The 24597-nt window shown below is 38.5% G+C and overlaps 1 protein-coding gene across 2 annotated transcripts in view; it reads left to right on the top strand.

Moving 5' to 3' along the window:
- egln1a (egl-9 family hypoxia-inducible factor 1a) overlaps positions 1-22741 on the top strand; it is a 79644-nt gene extending 56903 nt beyond the window's left edge. For both annotated transcript variants that reach the window (XM_048531253.2, XM_048531252.2), the window contains 3 exons: positions 6378-6514; positions 15465-15532; positions 20499-22741. In XM_048531253.2, the coding sequence (XP_048387210.1) occupies positions 6378-6514; positions 15465-15532; positions 20499-20560 (267 nt within the window). In that variant the 3' untranslated portion in view covers positions 20561-22741. The remainder of the gene's footprint in view (positions 1-6377; positions 6515-15464; positions 15533-20498) is intronic.
- The last annotated feature ends 1856 nt before the right edge of the window (positions 22742-24597 follow it).

Raw genomic sequence — 24597 nt, 5'->3', positions numbered from 1 at the left:
CCCAAGTGTTTAAAAACCAAGTGGGAAAACACACTGACACTTCATTGGACGCTGCACTGAGGATGTTACCAAGCATGGTAACAAAACGTCAGCAAAACAACAAACCAGCTCGGTTAGCCAACCAACTTCAGGATCATAACAGCTGCCAGTACCCTGTCTACCCACATTCAGGGTTTTGAGGTCAGCACACTTGAGAGTCTGTAAATCTACACAATGCAAAGCTAGCTATGTTGCTTTGCATTCAGGGTTCAAATCTGTGCTTCAGTCAGATTTGACTTGGGTGTCCTGGTCCCTGTGGTAACCAGGCCACATTGTTTTATTGCTGGGCAGAACTAATAGGAAGTCACAGGCACCATTTTACCTTTGGGGAGAGAGCTCAAAATGTAGTCATCTTCTAACGTCTAATGGTCATAACATTACAGAGATTCAGGGGTACAGATGCAAAGATCTTTAAGAGCAGAAACTTTATATAAAGGACTATAAGGAAACAAATGCAATGCAGAAGTTTTATACAAGAAAGGTTACTATAAAAACAAGTAACTTTAAATTCATAAATGTTCAGTGTATTTGAATACTCCATTAAGTCCTGGGCTGCCAGTTATGGGAGGATATCAAAATCAATAAAAAGGCTATGTAGTTAGAGAGAGAGAGAGCTTGTCATTTACTTTCAATAGAATACCTTCATCCATGAGGGATGGTGCGCAACTGGAAAAGAGGCAAAGGAGAGGGGCAAGAATAGAATTATTAATGACAACAGAGCTAACTGTGGGAGCAGTTGCTATGATTTACTCTGGCTGGAATTGGAGAGATTTTCTTAATTCAGCCTTTAATTATCGTTTTGTTACAGATATCTCATTTCATAATTCAGATGTCTTAGGCCCAAGTTTTAGGAATTAATGTAAATGTTGGTAAACTAAAACATTTGAGAAATTGGTAGATTGATCTGAGGTTGACAGTACTGTGGATAACCTGTGTTTCCTTGGTAAAGTTGGGTAGAAGTGGAAAACGTTTGAACAATGGTGACCTGTCTCTGAGCTTTTGGTAGGGACAGGGTGTCTTCAAGTATTTCAATAAGGCATTTTAGATTTTTTTCACGTAGTTCCCAGTTGAAAGAAGCTAAAAGTCCCTTTGTGAAACAGGTGTCTTTTTAACTGGAACTAGCAAGTCTGGAAAAAGGGTTCTTTTCTCCATTAGAGAGTATTTTACCTGTATGGGTTATTTGAAGGTAAAAGGTAATTTAGATTTCTAGTGGGAGCATAGAGAGTATGCCACGTTGCCATGGAGGTGTGTTGTAGAGGTTAGGGAGGTACCTTTTTTGTAAGTTAATCTTTGTGTTTATTTACAGAAATGTAGTAGTTCAGCTTGGAGTGAGGGAGTTTTCTTGAAGCTATAAAGCAACTGTGAAAATGCCAAAAATTGTGAAGTGGTAGGAGCTGCAGTGAGGAGCTATCAGATACAAAAAGAGTGACTTTTTGTTTTGAAAGCAACTAAGCAAAAATGCTGACGCATTTACAGTCATGAGGTGTTTGAAGTGTTGGATGCTCATTTAATCAAATGCTATTGGTAAAATCCCATGAAATCTCATTTCAGAGAGTAGCTAGAACGCTGGGGACAAATCAAAATAATTTCTAGAAATCTGTGGTATTCTTGATTTAATACTTTAAATAGAAGTAAATGTAACAAAGATTTCAGTGGTAGAAAGGAAAGTTCTTGTCTTAGTAGTCCAGATTGAGATGGGAGAATAACTGAAGATTGTAGTTTGACAAGAGTAAAGCTTATAGAACAGACTGAGATCACAAGTAAAAGCCCTTATGATCAAGACGTTCTAGCGGCTACAAACAAATGAGAAGGTAAGTTGATAAAACCAACAAAAAGATGTATGGCTGGAAAGAACTTGGTGTAAAGTAAATCACCATAGAACAGGCCTATGGTTTGGTAGGATTTTCATTACAGGAAAAATGACTGCTGGTGGTTTAACGTGAAAATCATCACACCTTGGGCAAGGAGAGAGGTTGTAAAGGAGATTCCTCCATAATCTCAGCTGGCGCAGGAATTAAACCCACGCTGTTGGCTTCAATCTGCATCACAAACCAGTTGTCTGTGTCACCCTTAATTGGTGTATATATTGAAGCACCAGATAGGTTTGGACCACTCCTGAGCTTTGCAGTGAAAATGATTAATTGGAAACACTGGTGTTTCCAGGTGGAAAATATGAAAAGTAGCAGGGGACATCTGGTGCAGAAGGAGGACCTCCTCAGGTCTGCTCTTCGGCCTGGCTAAGCTGGCTATAAACAGGCCCGGGCAGCGGGCTATGGAAGCGGTCATTTATGCTGACTGGCCCTCTTCTGTGGTCATATTTGTGCCCAGGTATCCTTGAAGAGGGAGCAGGTGGTATCCATCTACGCTCTTGATACTTTGAGAGTGATAGGCAGCACGAAGGATGCAGAGCTTTATTTTCCTCCTCCAACTCCATTTTGATTTAGCCCCTGCCCTCATTTTTGATGATTTACTTTGCCTAAATGGGCTTTGCTTGCAACAATTTAATTGGCTCCACGGATGGCAGTTAGTAGTTTCCGAAAAGTAATCACAGTTTTGGTAGCGAAAAAGTCATTCGGGTACAGACAATAGCACTTCTGCCTATAAAGCAAAGGGAAAAAATGAAAAGTTAACACCAAGGGTTCTTGTGGTGCAGTGGTACCCTTCTGATCAGGAGGGCCGAGTTAAAGTCCTATGTGCTACAGAGATGTGTCATAACATGTTGTAAACAAGCCAATTAGGAAACATATGGAAAGTAACACTGGTGCTTTGGCTGGTGGGGGAAACACCATGCAGTTGTGTGAGATTGTATTTCTGGGTCTAAAAAAGAGAGGCACTTGATTGTGGCAGATGAAGCTGTATATACACAGAAAAAGTGCTTCTGTTGGGGCATGTGAGGCTAAAGAGATGATAGTGGCCTGAGGTTTTGGTAAGAAAATTGGTGATCAAGATGTTAAATAGGCTTGATTTCCCTGCTGCAGGAAAAATAATCTTCAAGATCACTTTAGTTCATTTAGTAAGCAGTGTAAATCAATTGCTATAAAAGCTGCATTTTTTGTTTTGTTTGCAGGGTGAAAAAATTCACCAAGGAAATATTTTTGAAATCACCTAAAGAAGCAGGCCACATGGAAGGGAAGCTTTGGAAATTAAAGAATGTGTTCATGGATTGAATGATGCATAAGATTATGGTCTGTCTCAGTTCTCAAGTCCATCTTAGTGAAAGTAGGTTGCATTCAGCTTAAGGCAGATCCATCATTCTTATGGTGGTAGCTCAGGGAATCTGGCAAACATTCTTTGTTGCATATGGGTTATTTTCTGTCAGGACATTCGATGGAATTTTATCAGTATGTGATCTGTAAAAGGGGAATTTAAAATTGGAAGTTGAGCTTAACAGCTGTCTTACTTGGAAAGTATTAATCACGACCCTATATGTTGACCTAGTTGTCTTGGAAAGGTAACTTTGCATCAACAGAAGAAGCAGATCTATTAAGAAATTTGATTGGATGGTTAAACTGGTGCATTCCAACTGCTTGCAAAGCTAGTTATGATGCATTGGAACAGAGTACTACATTGAAATGTGCTGGTGTACAAAAGTTTCAGAGCGAACAAAACATCAAAGGAATTAAATTCTGAAAAATTTACATTAGGTTTCCTGCCGTGTCTTTCAGAAGATATGAAACTAGTCCTTTTCGGTGATGCTTTGCATTCTTTCAGATGCTATTTTTGATGGAAATCATAATCAATGTTGTCTGGTGGCCTGGGAAGCCAAGAAAATTGAAAGGGTAGTTGAAAGCACATTAGGTGCTGAAAGATTGCACTAGTCAAAGGTATAAGTTCAGGGTATATTTATCCAATATCCTAAATACAAGGGACAATCTGAGAAAAGTTACACACAGAATGAAATGTTCATGACTGTTCTCTTTGGGACATTGTACATTTGACAAAGGGTGATACTGAGAATAGGTTGAGGGTTTCCAAAATCAAGTGAATTGACTCAAGTCAGTAGTTGTCAGACTATTTTGCAAATTAATCTAAACTGGTACAAGAATTACAGATAACATTTCTTTGAAGATTATTAAGCAGAAAGCTTTTTTAAAAAAGCTAACTTATTTCAGTGACTTTGATTTTAAATTTTATATATTTTCTGTTCAAACTAAAGGAAATATGGAAAGCTATTTGTATGATAAGGATTATCAAAAATGGATTTAACTTCATGAGGCAATCACAATAAAATTACTTTTGTTACATTTCAATCAGTGTTGTTCAAAGAGAAGTGGCCAATCTGTTAATATGTACTAAGTAGTTAAGCAAGAGATGATTGCTTAATTGACTGGGTAGGTAATGAAAGGGGAACTGAATGTTTCACTAGCTGCATTGGTGTTTTGCTGGTGATGGAAAATATAGAATAAAGCTTTTGCACAATGGAATCTTTTGACTGTGTCACCATGTAGGTGATTTGGAGAAAATATAAGCACTACTACCTTCAGGTGCAGTGGTAGTGTGGGTAATTTACAAAAAATTCAAAAAGGTAACTGGAGTGATGCTGCTCTGACCCGACATCATGTACCAGTTGGAGAATGCTTGGGTGTGCAGCGGAATCCAGTCTACATATGCTCAGATGGAATTTCACATTAGCCCTCTCAGGAGTCTGAGCTGCCTCCTGAATATGTGTTGTATGTCTTTTTACCTTACAAAGAGGTGGTTTTTCTACAGGCTGCTACTGTACATTATCTGGATACGTGTATGTGTGCTTATTTGCCACCAAACAGCAGGGATCCCCAGTGGAGGGTTGTCTACAAAGGAGTCCTCAGTCTTCCTATCGGGGACCTGAGATGGAGGGTGTTGCACACAGTATTCCCTTACAACCGCAGATTGTGGTGGTTCATGGACTCCTAACCCAACTGTTTGTTTTGCAGCGATTGTAGAATCCATGGACCATATATATTGGTTGTGGGTATTTTCATTCCCTTTTCAGTTATTTGAAAAATGTTTTGTTGTGTTTTGGTTGTACTTCAGCCCCATGCTCCAGATCTTTGGGTACTCAATGCAGAGGGGTGTGGATAAGTCAGAAGACCACCTCTTGGGTCTGCTTCTGGTCTTGGCCAGGCTGACTACAAACGCGGGGTTTCAGGCAGTGGGCCATGGAGGGGATCACCTCAGCCTTGGAGGAGGGGTAGGCATTTGGCAATGTTTGAGCCTGGGTGATTGCAGGGGGAGCAGTCTCTACCAATACTGTTGAAGCCTTTAGAGTGAGAAGGTGGGGGGAAGACAGAGTGCTTTATTTCCCCCCCCACTCCATTTTGATGTAGTCCCCCTCCCTTTCTCCCTACCCTCCAGTTTTTTTTCGTATAAGCATTGCCCTTTACAAGCTTTGCATATCAGTATGCAATTGGTCATGTGGATGTTTTCCTGGTTTGGGAAAAATATATCTAATAAAGCCTGTTCACAATGATGTCTTTTGCTTTTGTCTCTCAATAAATAAAAATAAAAATTATATTTTATATAACCATGGGTTATATAAAGAAAGTAAAGGGCACTATTTGGCTCTATCTTTTTTAAAAAATGTTTTTTAAAAAAGCAAAAAATAAAACTGAACCAGAGGACCCCACCTCTGCACCAGGAGACCCAGGTTCAAGTTTCAGGAAAAAATAGAAAATGTAAGTACCACAGGTAATTTGGTGAAGAAGCAGCAAGTCATTTGGTTATGTCCCCAATTCTGAGGAAGGATCACTCAACCTTCAAGGTTAACTCTGATTTCTCTCCACAGATGCTGGCAAATCCGCCGAGTTTTTCTCGGAATTTCTATTTAATTCAAGAACTGACAATCGACAATTATGTTTTCATATGACAATGTTACATTAGTAGTATTTCATCACTGTAAAAGTAGTTTACCGTGAATGATTCCTAATTAAGGATTTCAACTTCTTACTTATTCTGCATCTGATAAACAAACAGAGCATTCTCTATTGCTATTTGAAAATATAAACTTAAAGACCAAGATTCTGTTTTTGGTTTTTTTAGTTAGAGTATTGAATAGAAGAGCAGAGGCAAAAATCTTATAATCTAGATCCCACAACACTTGATCCTTTCTTAGAGGCTTATGGTGAATGGATAAGTTTTGACTTCATATTTAGTTTTAGATCTTGTGATGAATGGAAACATACAATTGTGATACTGAAGTAACAGCCAGAGAGTGGTTTTTTTTTTTAACTTGACTGATTCTGAAAAGTTTTGAGTTTTACAAACCTGAAAAAGTGAAAAGTAATCAATTTCTAATATATTAATTGAATTGCTGTTAACTTAAAAAATCTCTTCCCTCAAGATTTCCTTTTCTTGGCTAGGTAAATGGAGGCCTTCTTCGAATTTTTCCAGAAGGAAAATTACAGTTTGCTGATATTGAACCAAAGTTTGACAGGCTGCTATTTTTCTGGTCTGATCGACGCAATCCTCATGAAGTGCAACCTGCTTATGCCACAAGGTAATCCTACGAAGTGCTTTCATTGAAATGGGAGCTAAAATTATATGATCACCTTCATTGTCATCATTCTCTGTTTACCCCAGCATCATGATGTCCTGAGAAAAAAGTGACATGGATAATGTTCATTAACGATGTTAGCGTGCTGGGTCCTCCCAAAAGGTCGAAATATAGTTAATATTAGATCATTTGCTTGATATCAGAAATTTCCATATTCAGCTGGATTAAAATTATGGAGAAAATTCTGCTGTATGTTCAAAATCATTTTGATTAGACAAGATACACTACTGTAGGTCATTTGCTATATCAAGTTTATCAACTGCTTGTGAATACTTTCTGCTTTGTGGTTTTGCATTGAAGTTACTTTTACCTCAGTTGCTATGGCATAGGAGGAGGCTTCTCGTCCTCATTCCTGTTTTGATTGGGGACAGCTTTTCCCTGTCTAGTCTATTCAACTCATTCATGATTTTGAAAACGTCTATCAGATTTCCTCTCAGCCTTCTTTACAAGAGAACAGTTAGCTACTCATTCTACCCTCACAACTGAAGTTTCACATTCCTGGAACCATTCTTGTGAATTCCTTTGCATTCTGTTTCATGCATTGATATCTTTCGTATAATGTGGCACCCACAACTGTACTCAGTAATTCAATTGAGTTCTAACAAGTGTTTTTTGCAAGTTCAACAATACCTCTTTGCATTTGTACTCTGTCTTTATTAATCAAAGTTGAGGACACTGTATGTCTTGTATATAATTTTCCTCAAGTCTATACTGTGGCACTGTATCAACATCTGAAAATACATTTATGACACAGTTTATCCTGAGTGAGGTTCTCTTACTGCGTTAAAACTCCAACAGTTTAGTTAAACACAATTTCCCCCTTAGAAATCTATGCTGACTCTTCCTAATCAACTCATCTTTTCCCAGGTGACTGGTAATTCTATCAAGAATAATTGTTTCTAGAAGCTTCCTTGCCACTGAAGTTAAATTGACTTATCTATATTTGTTGAGATTAACTTACAACCTTTCTTGAACAATGTCTTAGTGTTTGTAATTCTCTAATTTTCTGGCAGCTCCCCTCAAGACCAGGAAAGACCTGATTATGGCCAGTGCCCCTGAAATTTCTATATTTATTTCCTTCAGAAACCCTGGATGCATCTCCTCAAGTTCTGGTGTCTTGTCAACTTTGAGTATCATCAGTCTATCCAAGATTTTTTGCTCATTTAGAACACTTCTAGTGACAGGCATTTTGTCCTCTGTCACCATAGCTTGGGCTGCATCCTCCTCCTCTGTTAAAAACAGATACAAAATATACATTTTACGCTTGAGTCTCCATGTGTAAATCCCCTTTTGTTTGTCTAATTGGAACTAGTCCTTTTAACCACCATTTTTTTTAAAAAAAGATATTTATTGATTGTGATGGCTTTTTCATGCCCCCTCTAAACTTGCGATATTCACTTGGTCTCAATTGTATTTCTTGCCTTACTCCAGTCATAAGCACTTTTCCTTTCTCGTGTTAGTTTCCACCTCCTCCTTACTGATGACGTACCTGTGTGGGATCAAGAGTTTCTGAAAGTCAACCAGGTTACTGTCTTTGAACTAATATTGGCTGCTAACTACCTTTTTGATATCAAGGTAGTTTTTGATGTAATTTGCAAAATAGTGGCAAATATGATTAAAAGAAACTCCCCTGAAGAAATTCGCAAAATATTCAATATTAAGGGACTCTGGATTTGTTTGCCCTACCTTTTCCCACTTGAGACAACGTGCCTTAACTATACTCAAACCGTCTGCTCTTTGAAGGTAGCCCTTTGTTCAGTTTCTGTTTTCCCCTCCAGCTTGTTCCAGTAAATCCTGCCCAACTCTCCCTTTGTCCCATTGAAGCAAGCTGTTCCTATTCTAGACTGTCGCATGTTGTTCTCCACCATCATCCTGAACCTTATACATATGTAATGGTCACTATCACGTAAACCCCAGTGATGCTTGATCCCCTTGGCCCACCTCATCTCCATGATACAGCAATGCCCTTTTGTTGGACTGAACACAACAGCCATTCTGTCAAGAAATCAGAAGATAGTGACCCCCTACTTTTGAATGTTGTCACTTACTGTTGTTGCCTCCCACCCTTGCCAATTTGAAAGTTAACATACTGACCTTACTTAAAGAATAAACCACTTCAGTGCTGAAGAAAGGTTTAATGATAAATGAGTCAATAATGAAGATTGTATGGGTAGAATTAATGAAAAGAAAGAGAAGTTTAAGATTGAAATGGGAATTGTATACTAGTCCCTGGTAGAAGTTGCAAGATGGTAGAATATACGAATGCTGAGATTAGATAAACTTAAGTACCAAAAGTATAGTTCTGATTTTTAAATAGATTGGAAGAAGTAGACAAACACATGCTGGAAAAATAGTCAATTTCTTAGTGAGTTCAGGGAAACTTCTTGGAACAGTGGTCTAGATCTTCAGGTCTGCGTAGAGTCATAGAGATACACAGCACAGAAACAAACCATTTGGCCCAATTCATCCATGCCAACCAGATATCATAAATCTAGTCCCATTTACCACTGTTTGGCCCATATCCCACGTAAACCCTTCCTATTCAAACATCCATGTAGATATTCTTTTAAATGTTGTAATTATACCACTTCTTCTGGCAGCTCATTCCACACACACTACCCTCCTGCATGAAAAGGTTGCCCCTTAGTTCCCTTTTAAATCTTTCTTCTCTCACCATAAACCTCGGCCCTCTAGTTTTGGACTCCCCCACGCTGTGGAAAAGACCTTATCTATTTACCATTTGTGTGCCCCTCATGATTTTATAAACTTCTATAAGGTCACCCGTCAGCCTCTGACACTCCGGCCTACTCAGCCTCTCCTCTATAGCTCAAATCCTCCAATCCTGGCAACATTCTTGTAAATCTTTTCTGAATCCTTTCAAATTTCACAACATCCTTCCTATAGCAGGGACACCAGAATTACAGTATTGTCTAACCACAGTACTGTACAGCTGCAACATGAAACCCCAACTCCTATATTCAATGCGCTGACCAATAAAGGCAAGCATACCATATGCCGCCTTCACTATCCTATCTACCTGCAACTCCACATACAAAGAATCTGTACACCAAGGTATCTTTGTTCAGCAACATTTCCCTGTTAAGTGTATAAATCCTGCCTTGATTTGCCTTTCCAAAATGCAGCACCTCACATTTACCTAAATTAAACTCCTTAGCCCAGATAGTAGGAATTTGGACATACCTTGAAAGATGTACCTCAGGACCTCTTTGATATATGCAGTAATTGCCTGGGAGGTTTAAACTTATGGATAATTTCCAATTGTCTGGAATCCTCTAACAAAAAGTTCCGAACTCTAAGTCTCCAATTTAATAGTGAGCCTGAAAACGTTGCAGAGTTTAAAAACTGTTTTTAGCTAAAGGAAAGAGCATGAAAAATAGTGTAGATTTAAGGATGTTTGGAATGCAGAGAACAACTAAGGATGATGAAGCAGTTAACAGAAGGTGCCATGAGGAAGTATGAAAAGAATCTTGAAAGGGACAAGAAAATGAATATAAAAAATGTTTAGAATTGTATTCGATGATATAAAATTATCCTGAACGTTAGGGACACTTGAAAGCTGGTAACACTGGCATTTCAATGAAAATAATGAGATAGGAGACATTTGAATTATCATTTGCATCAACATTACCTGTGGTGAAAAAGGACAGCATGCCAGACATCCCAAGAAAACTAATATTGAATCAGGATGGATCTTGCCAAGATTTTTAATACAAGCAAAATAGTATCAATGAAGAGTGGCTAATTTCAGAGATTAAATGCTTTTCATACCAGGCTTTCAAAAGAAGTAGTTAAGAATTTTGCAAATGCCGTCCCTCACTCTTTCAGAGATGGATGGAAAGTTCTCTCAATTTAGGAACCATTCCTTTTAGATTGAAATGATTTTTAATAATTTGTTCAGTAATGTTCTGACACACCTTAATGGCAGATGCGGCTTGAACCTAACATTCCTAATCCAGGCCACTTTGATCTCAGTCACAGGAGCTCCCTCCTTTCAGATTAGAATGTTGCATTCCACTCTGCTATTCAGACAGGCAAGAGAGGAAAGACCAGTTAAGCCAACGTCTGTTCTCAGGAAATTCTTAAGGGTACCGAGTTAAGAATAGAATGACTGAACACAAGATTTCAGCTGGTTGACAGCCAGCAGGCGTTTGTAAAGAGCTGGTGAACAGAGGACCCTGGGACAGTCAGCACCATTGACAAAAGCTGTCCCCCAAAATGGAAAAGCCATATTCGGAGAGAAATCAAGGAGTGGTGTCACAGGAAAAGAGAGAAGTGATTGGTGAATAGTTTGCTCGTACGTCTTAAAAGTTTTTGTCATTTATTAGTAATTGTAATATTGTATCAGTTACAGTAAGGTTTACTATTTGCCGGAATATTAGAATAGCAGAGTTTATTACATGTATCCTCCACAGTGAAGACCAATGTAAAATACCTTTGCAATTCAGTTCAAGTAACTTCCCAAGAAAAAGCTTTAAGACCAATGAGCAGAGAAAAGAACAAGAAAATTATCACTACCAGGAAAATGGTACTAAGCAAATTGTTGAAGGTGCGGGCTGCCAAGTGCTTGGGTCCTGATGGACTTTATTCTTGTTGTTTTGATTTTCTAAAATTGTGTTTTTGTTATGAAAAAATAATTGTTTATGGGATGTAAAATGGCCAGCATTCTTTGGTGATCCATATTTGCCCTGGAGAAGCTGATGCTGAATTGCCTTCTAGAATTGCTGCACTCCTTGGTATGAGACAGCTTCAGTCTTGTTAGGAAGAGAGTCTGAGGATTTTGACCCAGCAACTGTGGAGGGATGGTGATATAATGTCAAGTCAAGCTAATGTGGCTTGAGGTGGAATTTGCAGGTGGTGGTATTCCCATCCAATTATCACCATCCCTACGTAGATCTACTTCTGTCTCACTGAAACTGAATTATATTATGGCTGTTGCCACCCAGGGACATTTTCACTGAGAGATCATTAATTAATCCCTGTCACTCCATAGTGCCAGGTCTAGAATAGTCTGCTATCTGCTATTCTAAGAAACTAGCTATGTTTTCCTAAATGATTTTTCCAGTCTGTATGTGGATTCCCCATGATTATCAATATTTTTCTGACAAGCTGCTATTATTTCTTCCCTTACACTTCATTCTACTAAGTTGGTTCCGTATACCACTCTCATGTGACTTCTTGCCTTTATAATTTCATAGAATCATAGAATCCCTGCAGGGTGGAAACAGGCCCTTAGGCCCAACAGGTTCATACCGAGCCCTGGAGAATCCCACCCAGACCCATCCCGCTAAGCTACACACTCCTGAACACTACAGGCAATTTAGCATGGCCATCTACCTAATCTGCACATCTTTGGACTGTGAGAGGAAACTGGAGTACCTGGAGGAAACCCACGCAGACACTGGGAGAATGTGCAAACTCCACTCAGACAGTGGCCAGAGGGTGGAATCGAACCCAGGTCCCGAGCACTGAGGCAGCAGGGCTAACCACTGAGCCACCATTCAGCCCCTAATTTCTCACTGTTTCGCAAGCCACTTCTAAATTCAGGAAACCAAGATGTAGGATATCTCTTGATTGTGATAATACCATGATCTAAGCAATAAAGGAGTTGAAATTAGGGTGTCAACAGTGGGAATGCCATTGAATGTAAAGGGGTGATGGTTGGATTTTCTCTTACTGGAGATGGTCATATTCTGGCATTTGTCTGGTGTGTATGTTACTTGACATTGTCAGTTCGAGCCTGGATGTTATCCCAGTCTTGCTGCATATGGACACGGGATGCTTGAATCTGAGGAGATGCAGATGATGTCAAATATTGTGCAATTGTCAGTGAACTTTCCCACATAACCTTATGATGGAGGGAAGGCCTTTGAAGCAGCTGAAGATAGTTGGGCTTAGGTTTTCTGAGAAACTCCTGCAGAGATGTCCCGAACTGACATGACTGACCTCCAACAACCACAACCATCTTTCTTTCCAAAAACCAATTGAAATTTTTCCGTGCTTTACGTTGAATCTTGATTTGCTAGGTCTTCTGATGCCACACAATGTCAAATGCTGCTTTAATGTCAAGGATAGTCCCACTTACCTCCCCTCTAGAGGTTCGTTCTTTTGTCTGTTCTTGGACCACATATTAAACTGAGGTTAGGAGCTGAGTGACTCTGGTGGAAACCCAAAAAAATCGGCAATGAGTAATTATTACTGAGCAGGTGTTGCTTGAAGCACTGTCAACAGCTTCTTCCATCACTTTGCTGATCATTTGAGAATGAATTAGTTGGGTGGTAATGTTCAAAATTACTATGTATATACCAGTGTTGTAACTGTCCTGGAGCAGCTTGACTGGGGCATGGCTACTTCTGGAGCACAAGTCTTTCATTCTGTTGTTTGAATGTTGTCAGGGCCTTTATCATATTCTTGCAGCCTTTGCATGTCTAACCCTTTCAGCTGCTTAATGTCAGTGGAGTGAATTGAACTGAATGGCTAAAAACTGACATCTGTGGTGCATCAACTCTCAGGAGGATCTATCTTCTCTCTGAACATGGATGCAAATGCTTTAGATCCCTGTGGGCTCCCCATTCTAAATTTATGGGGCCACCTCCTCCAGTTAGTTGTCCAGTTAACTACCACATTTATGACCGGATGTGTTAACACTGAATAGTTTAAATTTAATCTACTGCTTGTGGACTTTGTCTATCACATTCTCCTTCGCTGCTTGGCATGCAAGTAGCCCTGTGTTGTAATTTCACTATGTTGACTCCTCGTTTTTAGGTGTTTTGCAATTTTTCTATCTCGTGCCATCCTGCATTCTTCTTTGAATAAGCATTGGTCCTTTCAACACATTGATAATGTTAAAGTGGATAATGAACATGGCCATGAAATACAGATTATGGTTGAGTAGAATCTTGCAGATGCTGATGGCCCATAGTGCTTTTTGAATATCCTGCCCTGAGTTGTCAAATCTGTACAAAATCTATCCCATTTGGGATGGTGGTAATTATCACACAACATAATAAGGGGTATTTTCATTGTGAAGACTTTTCTCCAAAATGACTGTGTAGTGCACATTTGAACAACCACACACACTTTTTGTCTGCTGAAGTAACTATTGTATTTTCACTATCCACTGAACACTTTGCTGGTACTCATTCTAGGTTGTAAAGTTTGAGATTCTGGGCTACACAAGAATATTTTTCACTTAGCGTTACTCAAAATATTCATCAGTGTCTGAACTCAGTTTCCAATCACAAGATCCTTCAAGCTGGCTTTTTATTTTTAGTGTTAAAGGTTCCTCCATTCTCTGTATTAAGTACCCCTCTCTTCAATGAAACCACAATTCAGACTTTTTTCTTCCTACTTTTTAAGAACATGTTTTGGGAGAAACCAGTTCCTTAGTTTAAAAAAAATGTAATTTGGTCTAGTGAAATTTAACTTCTGCATATATCCTTAATATTGATACATACTTTTGGGGACAAGCAGCAAAAGTAAAATTCCTGCTATTGCTGATCTGCAGTAAGTGGGCTGTCATGGTTCAAGAAGCAGCTCACCACTACATTGCCTAGAGCAATTAAGAATAGACAACAAAAATGCAAGTCTGGCCAGCAACTCCCATGTCCCAGGAAAAAATAAATAATTTTAAAAATGTTATCTTATTTAGGGTCTATACTACTTCAGCAACATGCTGGCAGATCTTAAATGATTTGTGTTTCAATAATTGGTATCTATATTAAATAAATTAAAAAAGGTTTATTAAGTACATTTTATGATCTGATTGTCCTAAATTACTTTATAGCCATAATCACTAAAAAGTGAACTTGCATAGAGCTCACTAGAGATAGTGAGAGAGAGAGATAACTGATGATGGTTAACCTGAGCGTCACCACAACCAGGCAAGGGGAGAAATTGAGCAGAAGAGACTGTCATGGTAACCTCAGGTGGTATGGGAAATTAATCCATGCTTTTGGCATCACTTTGAATCACAAACCAGCAACCCGGTCACTGAGTTTAACTGGCTGATAATCACCGTGGTAATGTAGAACGGTACAGATCACCCTTTGCATTGCATACAAAATATGCACTATCTGAACCATGTATTTCTCTAATAAGACTTTAAACTGAGGATGAGCCTTGGTATACTTTGACAGAGAAACATGACCAAAAATCCAAAAGTAATTTGGCAAACCAGAAATGCATACCTTAAGTATAAATTTTAATATTCAAGTAAATTTACTGTGAAGCCAGATATTTTCATTGAAAACAATGCTACACTAAAAATTCATGACACCAAATATTATGGCCAACTGCAAGAAATTACCTCATAAAATCCCTACGGTGTGGAAACAGGCCTTTCTGCCCAACAAGTCCACATCAAACCTCAGAACATCCCACCCAGATATAACCCACCTAATCTACACCGCCCTGAACATTACAGGCAATTTAGCATGGCCAGTTCACCTAACCTGCACATCTTTGATCTGTGAAATGAAACCGGAGCACCCAGAGGAAACCCATGCAGACATGGGGAGAATATGCAAACTCCACACAGTCGCCCGGGGGTGGCATCGAACCCAGGTCCCTGGTACTGTGAGGTAGCAGTGCTACCGTGCCGCCTATCCAGTTCAAAGGTTTAATATGGCTTCATAGCATTGCTTCTGAAACATCTAGCCATATTTACCAATCCTTCCTCTTCCACAGATCAAGAATGGCTATGTTTCCTCTAAATATAGACCTTCGTAACACAACTTGATGAACTATATTATTCAGCAATTGTGGTGCAGTACATGATGAATGATGCACAGCAAAAGCTTCATTTTACTTTAAACAGTCCCAACTGACAATATATTAAAATGCATTAACTAACTACTTATATATTAAACTTTAGGTACGCTATAACAGTCTGGTATTTTGACGCAGATGAGCGAACTCGAGCTAAAGACAAATATTCAACAGGTAAAGAGGCCTCATTTCTCGATGCTATTAAGGTTATACTTTCCACTTTGAATTTTTAAATATTTTTCTAACCATTTTTGTAATTAATGCCCATTAATATATTGCTTGCATTTCTCTCTCAAATAATTACTCAAATATTTTTTAGATGTTTGTTTGATTTGTTAAACAACGTGACTGTAAATATGAACATTCACTGTTGTCATAGTCCTCCCGTATCTGATATTTATTTTGTTGATTTTTTTTGAAGGTACAGAACGGATAGAAACAAAATAGATAAAGAAATAATAATTGTGGTGCCAAGCTAGATTGTGCCAAAGTAGATTGCAAAAGGAAAGATAGATGGCATGAGACTGAGTTCTGAAGTTTCGAGAATGAGACTGACAAGAAAACTTGTAACATAGAAATAGGTTGCCTTCAAGTAAGGGATGGTTCAGTTATTTCTTCCAGCAAGGTAAAAGATAAGCAAGCCAGAAGTAAGGTTGCTTGGTTGATGTGAATGTTGAATAATGATTTCTCAAACAAGGAGCTTATTTTATGAAAAATGTTGAACAAATTAAACCTATATTCATTGGAACTTGGAAGACTGCAAGGTAGTCTTACTGTAATAAATAAGATCTTGAAGGGCCTGGATAGGGTGAGTACTTGAAAGAGATTGTCTTTTGTGAGGTCATAGTTTGAGGTTTCCGTTTTAAGGTAGTGATAAAGAATGTATAGATAGTAGGCAATAGTTGTGGACGGAATCGTCCTATTACTACGAACAAACATGTATTTTTTTCAGTTCATTCAAGGGATGTGGGCATCATTGGTCAGGCCAGCATTTATTACCCAATCTTATTGCCCAGAGCGCTGTCAAGTGTCAATCACATTGCTGTAGGTCTGGAGTCACATGTAGGCCGGACCAGGTAAGAACAGCAGTTTCCTTCCCTAAAGGACATTAGTGAACCAGTGCCATGATAATCGATAATAGTTTCATGGTCACCATTAGACTCCTAATCCCAAATATTTTATTGAATGGCAGGATTTGAACCTGGGTTCCCACTAATACTGCTAGTCATCATCTCCCGAATGAATAATAATTGATTAGGGGTGCAAAATCAAGCTAGAGTATTTAGTAGAAACTGAGAGAATTCAATTTAGGAAGAAAAATGTTACAAAAGGTTGGTGGAAGCAAACAATTGGAATTTGCAAGGGAGCTACTGGAAGCGTTGGCTACGCTTAAGGTAGATATGTCTCCTAGCCTGGATGGCTTGCATTCTTGATTCCTAAAGCAAGTGTGTGGGTAACAGAAAGCGGAAGGTCATGTCTGAATTTTTCAATCTTAGCTAGGTATGGAGTAGGTGCTAAAGGATTGGAAAGTGACAAAAGTGTGATACCATTTGTCAAGAAAGGTCATAAGGGCAATCCTTGCAAATAAAGGACAGTTGGTTTGATATGAGTTAGAGGCAAGATTTTAGAATTCTTAATTGGGGGAACAAAATCATCAGATACTTTGAAAGGTTTGAGTTAATTATGTGGAGTCAGCCTGAATTTATATAAGGCAGATCATGCTTGACAAAACCAAATTGTTGCTTCAAAAAAATTCAGAAAACATTGAGGAGAAGGCAGCCGATTTTGTCTGTATGGACATCTTATGATAAGAGTAGGGCAGAAACATTGAGCCATGATGGTGGTTGTTTTTGCTGAATTGAAGAATGATAGATTTTGGCTCTCATTCAGTCCCTTTGTCCAGTCAATAACAGCAATCACAGAATACCTGGAAGAGGTATTCCTTTTCTTTTTGCAACCACCTTACCCCACAAACGAATTGCGTGAGAACATTATTTAAACAGGCAGCAGCACAGAGCTATGCCAAAAAAAGTACCTCTTCCAGGTATTCAAAGACAATGGATACCCAAAAAAACTGGGTCAGAAGACGCCTATTACACAAATGACATCAGGAAAATACTACATTGACCCGACACACTCATCACGCTACCTTACATAAGGAACACATCTGAACTGACCATAAGACTCCTATGATCACTGGGCATCAGAGTAGCACACAAACCCACATCAACCTGATGGTAACTGCTCACCCAAACCAAAGACCCACTACCCATTATAGACAGGACCAATGTCATAAACAAGATTCCCTGCAGAGACTGTGACAAGCACTACATCGGACAAACAGGAAGGAAGTTAACAACAGGGTACGTGACCATCAGTTGGCTACAAAAAGGCACGACCAATACTCGCTCATCTCTATCCACGTGGATAAGGAGAACCACTAGTTCGACTGGGACAAGCAAAGCAGAGGCAAGCATGGGAATTCCTCGAAGCCTGGTACTCCAAGAAGAAAGCCGTCAACAAACACATAGACCTCAACCCCATATACACTCCATTGCGAAGGAAAACCAGAAGTGAGGTAATCCAGCTCAATGGACTCTAGAGTTTAAATAACAGCCGGGAAAACAACAGTGCTTCATTGGAGGCTGCTCTGAAGATGTTACCTAGCATGGCAACGAAATGTCTGCAAAACAATGAACCAGCTCAGCAAGCCAACCAACCACAACAGTTTGAGTTTTAAAACTCAATATTGTTGGCATCTCTTTTCTTCAGATTATGCTTGTGAATGAATTCCAATTAGTGTTGCAGGCAATATTTCCACTTTCCCATATTTCAAGGGGATTTGAGAACACACGGTAAATACTAGCCAATGATGCCGTACCCCATGAACAAATTATTTAAAAAGTTATAATTGCACTGTACCCAGAAAATGAACCAAGAATCTTCAGGGCACATCAGTTGCTGACCTTATTCAATGCTTTCATATATGCTTTATGTATTTGGAAGGTGCCAGAATAGCACGACACCAGTAGGAAAGCCTTTCTCTTACATTGAATCTGACACATTTAATTGTAAGTCATAACATTTAGCAAACTTAATATTTCAGTGCCATCTCAACTTTTTTTTTAAGAATCTCTACAGTGTGGAAGCAGACTGTGTGCAGACAGTCACCCAAGGTTGGTATCAAAGCTAGGTCCATGGTGCTGTCAGCATTCTTAGCACTGTTAACCACTCAGCCCCTGTGCTGCCAATATTCCAATGGAGATTCTGGTAGCTTCAACTTAAGTAAACATCCCTTCCACCAACAGTGCAATCATGCTTTAATATCCTTGTCAATTACTTTTCTTCAAAAACTACATCATTACTTACGAACGTTCCACATTCACTAAACAGCTTATTTTCTTATCTGTGAGCTTAATTAATGCAAGATATTATTAAAACTGGGGTTCTGCTGCAGGTTATCAAATTGGTTAAATGCATTTCTATCTGTACAGCTGGAACAGTCCATTTCTCTGTTAACTATATATCTGCTTTATTTCTGGTTCCATTGCATTTCGGAACATAAAACCAAACATGAGAGAGTAAGTTCTATGAAACATACATAGCATTGTGGAAGTTCAAATAAAAAAATAACTGAGTCACAAGGTCATTCAGTATGGAAACAGACCCTTTAATCCAATTTGTCCTTGATGAAAACTAGTCCCACTGCCTGTGTTTAGTCCCTATTCCTTGGAGCCTTTCCAATTCATGTTTATATCCAAATGTCTCTTAAATGTTCTAATTGTATACCTGGATCTACCACTTCCTCTGGCAGTTCACTGCACATACAAATCACCCTCCATGTGAAAAAGTTGCACCTCAGAACCCTCTTTAAATTGTTCTCCTCTCACCTTAAAAATGTCTTCTAGTTTTGAACTCCCATCCTAGGGAGATTACCTATGCTATTCACCTTATCCATGTCCGTCATGATTTTATAAACTTCTACAAAGTCACCCCTCGACCTCCTATGCCCCAATGAAAAAAGCCTCTCCATATAACTCAAACTCTCCAGTCCTGGCAACATCCTTGTAAATCTTTTCTAGATCTTGTCCAATTTAGTAATATCATCCCTGTAGCAGGGTGACCGAAAGGGTGCACAATACTTCAAAGGTATCCTCACCAAGGTCCTGTACAACTGCAACATGGCAAACCAACTCCTGTATTCAGTGGTCTGATCAATGAGGGCAAGCACGCTAAATGCCTTCTTTACCACTCTGTCGACCTGTGACGCAATTTTTGAAGAAGTATGTACCTAACCTGTCTGTCTCTCTGTTTGACAACGCTTTCTAGGGATCTATTTATTGTATAAGGCCCACCCTTGTTTGTTTTACCAAAATACAATATCTTGTGTTTATCTAAGCTAAATTCTAACTGCCACCCCTCATCCCATTGCCCCAACTGATCAAGGTCCCTTTGTAATCTTAGATAACCTTCTTCACTGTCTTCTATACCACCAATTTTGGTGTCATCTGCAAACTTACTAACCATGCTTATTCTTATCAGTTTGTTCAGTCATCCTGAGAATGAAAGAAGTTGTTTTGCCATCGCTCACAAGCAATGATTCTTTGACTACAGAAAATATCTAATGTCAGGGATTCTTGATCTCTTTTTGTTTGATTCTTTTTGTCTGTAGCCTAAGTACTATCCTTTTAAGTGAGGCGATGGCCTTGTGGAATTATCTCTAGACATGTAATCCAGAGACCTAGGTAATATTCTGATAGATGATGGAATTTGAATTCAATAAAAATGTAGCATTAAGTGTGTAATGATGACCATGAAACTGTTGCCAATTGTTGGAAAATCTTATCGTTTGGTGTATGGTTTCTGATGGGTTAGGTGTTGGGGCAATTTGTAGGTTAAAATAAACTTCTATGTTTAGAAGAGATGTTGTGGCTTGTTTCTGTTCCCAGCTAATCACCGAACAATTCTGCAAGACAGAGGCTGTTGTCTGCTTCTGTCTGAATAAGGAAGTGTATCTTGTGGCACCAGTAGATCCAACAAAGAGAATATATTTAAATCCTAATATTGTTTGTGTATTTTTGAACACAACTCTGTGGTACAAATTTTAATTGTTTCAAATTTTACTTCATTGTGGCTACAGGTGAAAAGGGAGTAAAAGTTGAATTAAATAAACCGTCAGAACACAGTTCAAAAGAAGCTTGATATCTCTTCCATCTCCTCCATATCTGTTGAGATATAAGGTTTATCTTAAGAGTGTTACCGGATGAATGGATGAAGAATTACAATACCCGCTGCTTGTGATTTGAAGATGGGAATTCAGCAACAAAAAAATCTCTTACGAGACTGGACCTTGAATTCAGAGGTTTTGCACTGCATTATCTATCTCTTGGAAGTGCTCATTTCAAGTGAAGAATGCCATGATTGGAGCAGAAATGGAACTGGAGTGGAGTTGTGGCACAGGGAGCCTGAAATTATTGAAATGCTCTTAATTTGTCAGTTATAATTTATCTGCGAGTCACAGGCTGCAGTTCTTCTATTTTTATTGATTGGAATTTTGGGGTCATTTGCATAAAACTTATGGTGAGTTTAAAACAAGAAAACTGCAGTATTGATATCCATGAGGTAATTATTGATTTTGTTTTAAAATCTACCTGATTTCCCCTATGTAGTAACTTAATTATCTGGAGAGAAAACACACACATTTAGATTTAAATCTAGAATAACTTTAGCGGCAGCCACTCGCCACAAGCTGTGAAGAAAATGAATGACGTTCTTGCTGTTGAGAACAATAGAAGCACTTGCCCTCCATTTGACTCTTCTGTTTTTGTCTTTTTTTGCCTTGCCTTGACCATTTTCCATATGTTTCCCTTTTATTAAAACTCCTTTTAAATCTGTAACTTTTATTTTTGAAAAAACCATCAGTGTGCCTCCAACATCTGCAGCAAATTGGCTGAAACTGCAGCTATGTGCCACAGGAAATGCTTATTACCAGACCAATGTTGTTATTTATGGTGAGACACTAAATATTAGAGCGAGAAACTGAATAAAACTTTATTCCTGAACCTAAAGTTACAGTTTGAAGCATCTGAAGGATTAACTATGTGAGATATTGTTCTAAAAATAGTTGTAGAACATTTTTGAACATGCTAGCCAATATCTAAGATAAGTACATAATTTTAAACCAAGATGTCAAACACTTGAATTGGTTTGAATATTGGTCTGCCTTCATATTGTATATTTTCTTAAATTTAGATTTTGAAGCAGTTTCATTACATTAGTGACCATTACATCCTCATTTTCTTCAATCGATCTAAATTTTATTATTTGAATGAAAAATAAATCAACGAACCAATCTTCTATACCAGTGAATTCCTTCCTGATGGTGTTCAGTTTGGGTAATTTTCTCTTTGAAGCTGTATTCACACCGTTATGTCGTATGTACTCAGTACTTGGAGATAAATCAATACCATGGTGCTTTGATGGCTTTTCCAAATGGCAAGCACCTGTCTGTTTTCATTTTCCTGACAGTATATTTTAAAATGCCCTATGATAGCTGCATAGCAGAGAGTTATACAGCATGCACATAAGATAGAGTTGCAATTTACTATGTTTGAATATTATAAAATAAATCGTTATGAAAAGAACTGCTAGCTTGTAAAACTTGCAAAAAATTAAATCCTTTGTTTACTGAAACCAAGTGTGATTTCCTTGAATAAATCAACATTTTTTTAAACAAAGCTGATGCGAGAATAGGGAGGTAGGATAATGTATTTAACTTATTAAAGAAAATGCAGGAAGACATTTCTGACAGATTCCATGCCTTCTTGAGATGGGAAAGGGAAATTTAGAGAGTGATTTAACCAAGATGGTACTGGGCCAACTTACTGAAGTGCTACAGTTTGTGTAGTTCCGAAGTTTCTACATTGTTGGAATTCCCAAACTAACAGCAACCATGAAGGATAAGCAATGTGTGTCCAACTCAAGATAGAGCACAACTCAATGGTGATCGTGTTTCAATGCGTCTTCCATTCATGTTATACTAGATGTTGGAAGTTACAGGTTCTTCATGTGCTGCTGAAGTAGTTTTTGGTGAGTTGTTGTAGTACACCCTATATGCTGCACCAACAGCAACCTCTGAAAAAAGATGACAGAGAGCATAAAAGTGATAATAAATACTTGGTGAATTTGAGATGAGAACTGAAACAAACACTGCTTTAATCTGTTGGTCATACCCGATGCAACTTTTTCACTCTGCTTAAAAAAAATTGGATCCTTCAGTAAATTCTTGTAAAATATTTTTGAGTCATTGTATAATCCAAATGTATGTTTTTTTAAAATTTTTATTTCCCAAGAATTAATATCCCTCATTAGTATTCTAGTATTTAGTATCTTGTGTGCATTTGAAGTCATTTCTAAAATGTCTTACTTTTGGTTAAGCAAATTTATTCTGTCTGGAATTTGAATATTTTGCTGTTATGAAAGATTGAATAAAATTAACAACACTAAAAATAGTAAGATCTGCTGTAAAGTCTACTCCAATAAAGTGTAGATTTTGGAAGCTATATTTCATTTAATGAGAATTTTAATGTGTAAAGAAATGTTGTATCTAATCAAAACAGCTCAAAAACAATTTCATGAAATATTTATGTAGGAATAAGACAGAATCAGGATTTAAGTCTGTTTTAATATGCGATCTGTTGAGCTTGTTCATAGAATCCCTAGTGTGGAAACAGATCCTACGGCCCAACAAGTCAACACTGACACTTAGAACATCCCACCCAGACCCATCTCCTCCTACCGCCCCCCCCCCCCCCCCCCCCCCCCCCCCCCGAACCCCACCTAAACATCCCTGAACACAATGGGCAATTTAGCATGGCTAATCCATGTAGCCTTCACATCTTTGGACTGTGGGAGGTAACCGAAGCACCCGGATGAAACCCACACAGACATGGGGAGAATATGCAAACTCCACACAGACAGCCCCCCGAGGATGGAATCAAACCCGGGTCCCTGGCACTCTGAGGCAGCAGTGCTAACCACCGAGCCACTACTAAACCACAGGGAATTGAATCGATGTAGCAAGGTGTATCATTAAACCCCTCTGGTCAGATATATGGTGTTTCTTAGGAATCTAGTGGGCCTTGGCTCAACAAGTGTACAGATAAAGCTAAGTTATAGGACACAGGCAGTAGTTAGAAATAGGAAGTTTCAAGAGATATACAGTTAACAGAATTGGCCAAATAGTAATGAGTAACAGGATAACAAAGTGTGGAGCTGGATGAACACAGCAGGCCAAACAGCATCTCAGGAGCACAAAAGCTGACGTGTCGGGCCTCGACCCTTCATCAGAGAGCTCCACACTTTGTTACCTTGGATTCTGCAGCATCTGCAGTTCCCATTATCTCTGATCACGATAATGAGTATCAGTTCAATGCATGGAAAGTGATTTATTCAGAATTCCCTGAATTCAAGGACAAGAAAACAGTGTGTTTTCTCTATAGTGAGGTTTTGGGAGCTGTGGAGGAGCTACTCCTATTCCCATGACTTCCTTGAAAGACATTTTCACACCACTGACTGAGAATAAAACACTACTCTTTTTTTCTAAAAAAAAAATCTAAGACCACACTTGGCAAAAACCCTACAAGATGTGACTCAAAGCTTAATATGCCACTAGCAGATGTTTTTAAATTTTGTAATGATTATTGCTATTATATGGATTGATTATTAAATGTTTACAATAACTCAGTACTGTCAACACAACCTCAATTAGAGAATACATTATCAAGCTTATAGCATATAGTTATTGCAGTACAGTCTGAAGTGCAAAATAGCAAAAATATACTTTAATGTCAGCCTGCATTTATTACTTAATTGTACAAAGAGGTTTAAGATCACATTCTGGCTTTGCAAGGAAACAACTGAAATGAACCAGTTTTGGTATGCCATGTCCTGTGCTCTATAACATCATCCCTATATTGGATCAAGTAGTATTCAGGGGTTCCTGGTGGTTGCTACAACAGATGCTGGCACTTTCTTAAATTTATTTAAGAGTTCATATAGCCTATTGATTAATTGGAGAGGAGTAAGTATCAGCCCTTTGCTGACATGTTTCTTTGTAGTTGATGTAACCCAACCAGCAATCCTTAAGATACTAGCAGTAAAATGTACATAAATCTTATCAAACTTAATTTTATGCCATCCTGTACAATGGCCCCATTTTTCTGGAACTATCCACCACT

Source organism: Stegostoma tigrinum, chromosome 4 (genome assembly GCF_030684315.1).
Source record: "Stegostoma tigrinum isolate sSteTig4 chromosome 4, sSteTig4.hap1, whole genome shotgun sequence".
NCBI classification, from domain to species: Eukaryota; Metazoa; Chordata; class Chondrichthyes; order Orectolobiformes; family Stegostomatidae; genus Stegostoma; species Stegostoma tigrinum.
The sequence above is the reverse complement of the archived record's forward strand: the minus strand, read 5'-3'. Positions and strand labels throughout refer to the sequence as shown.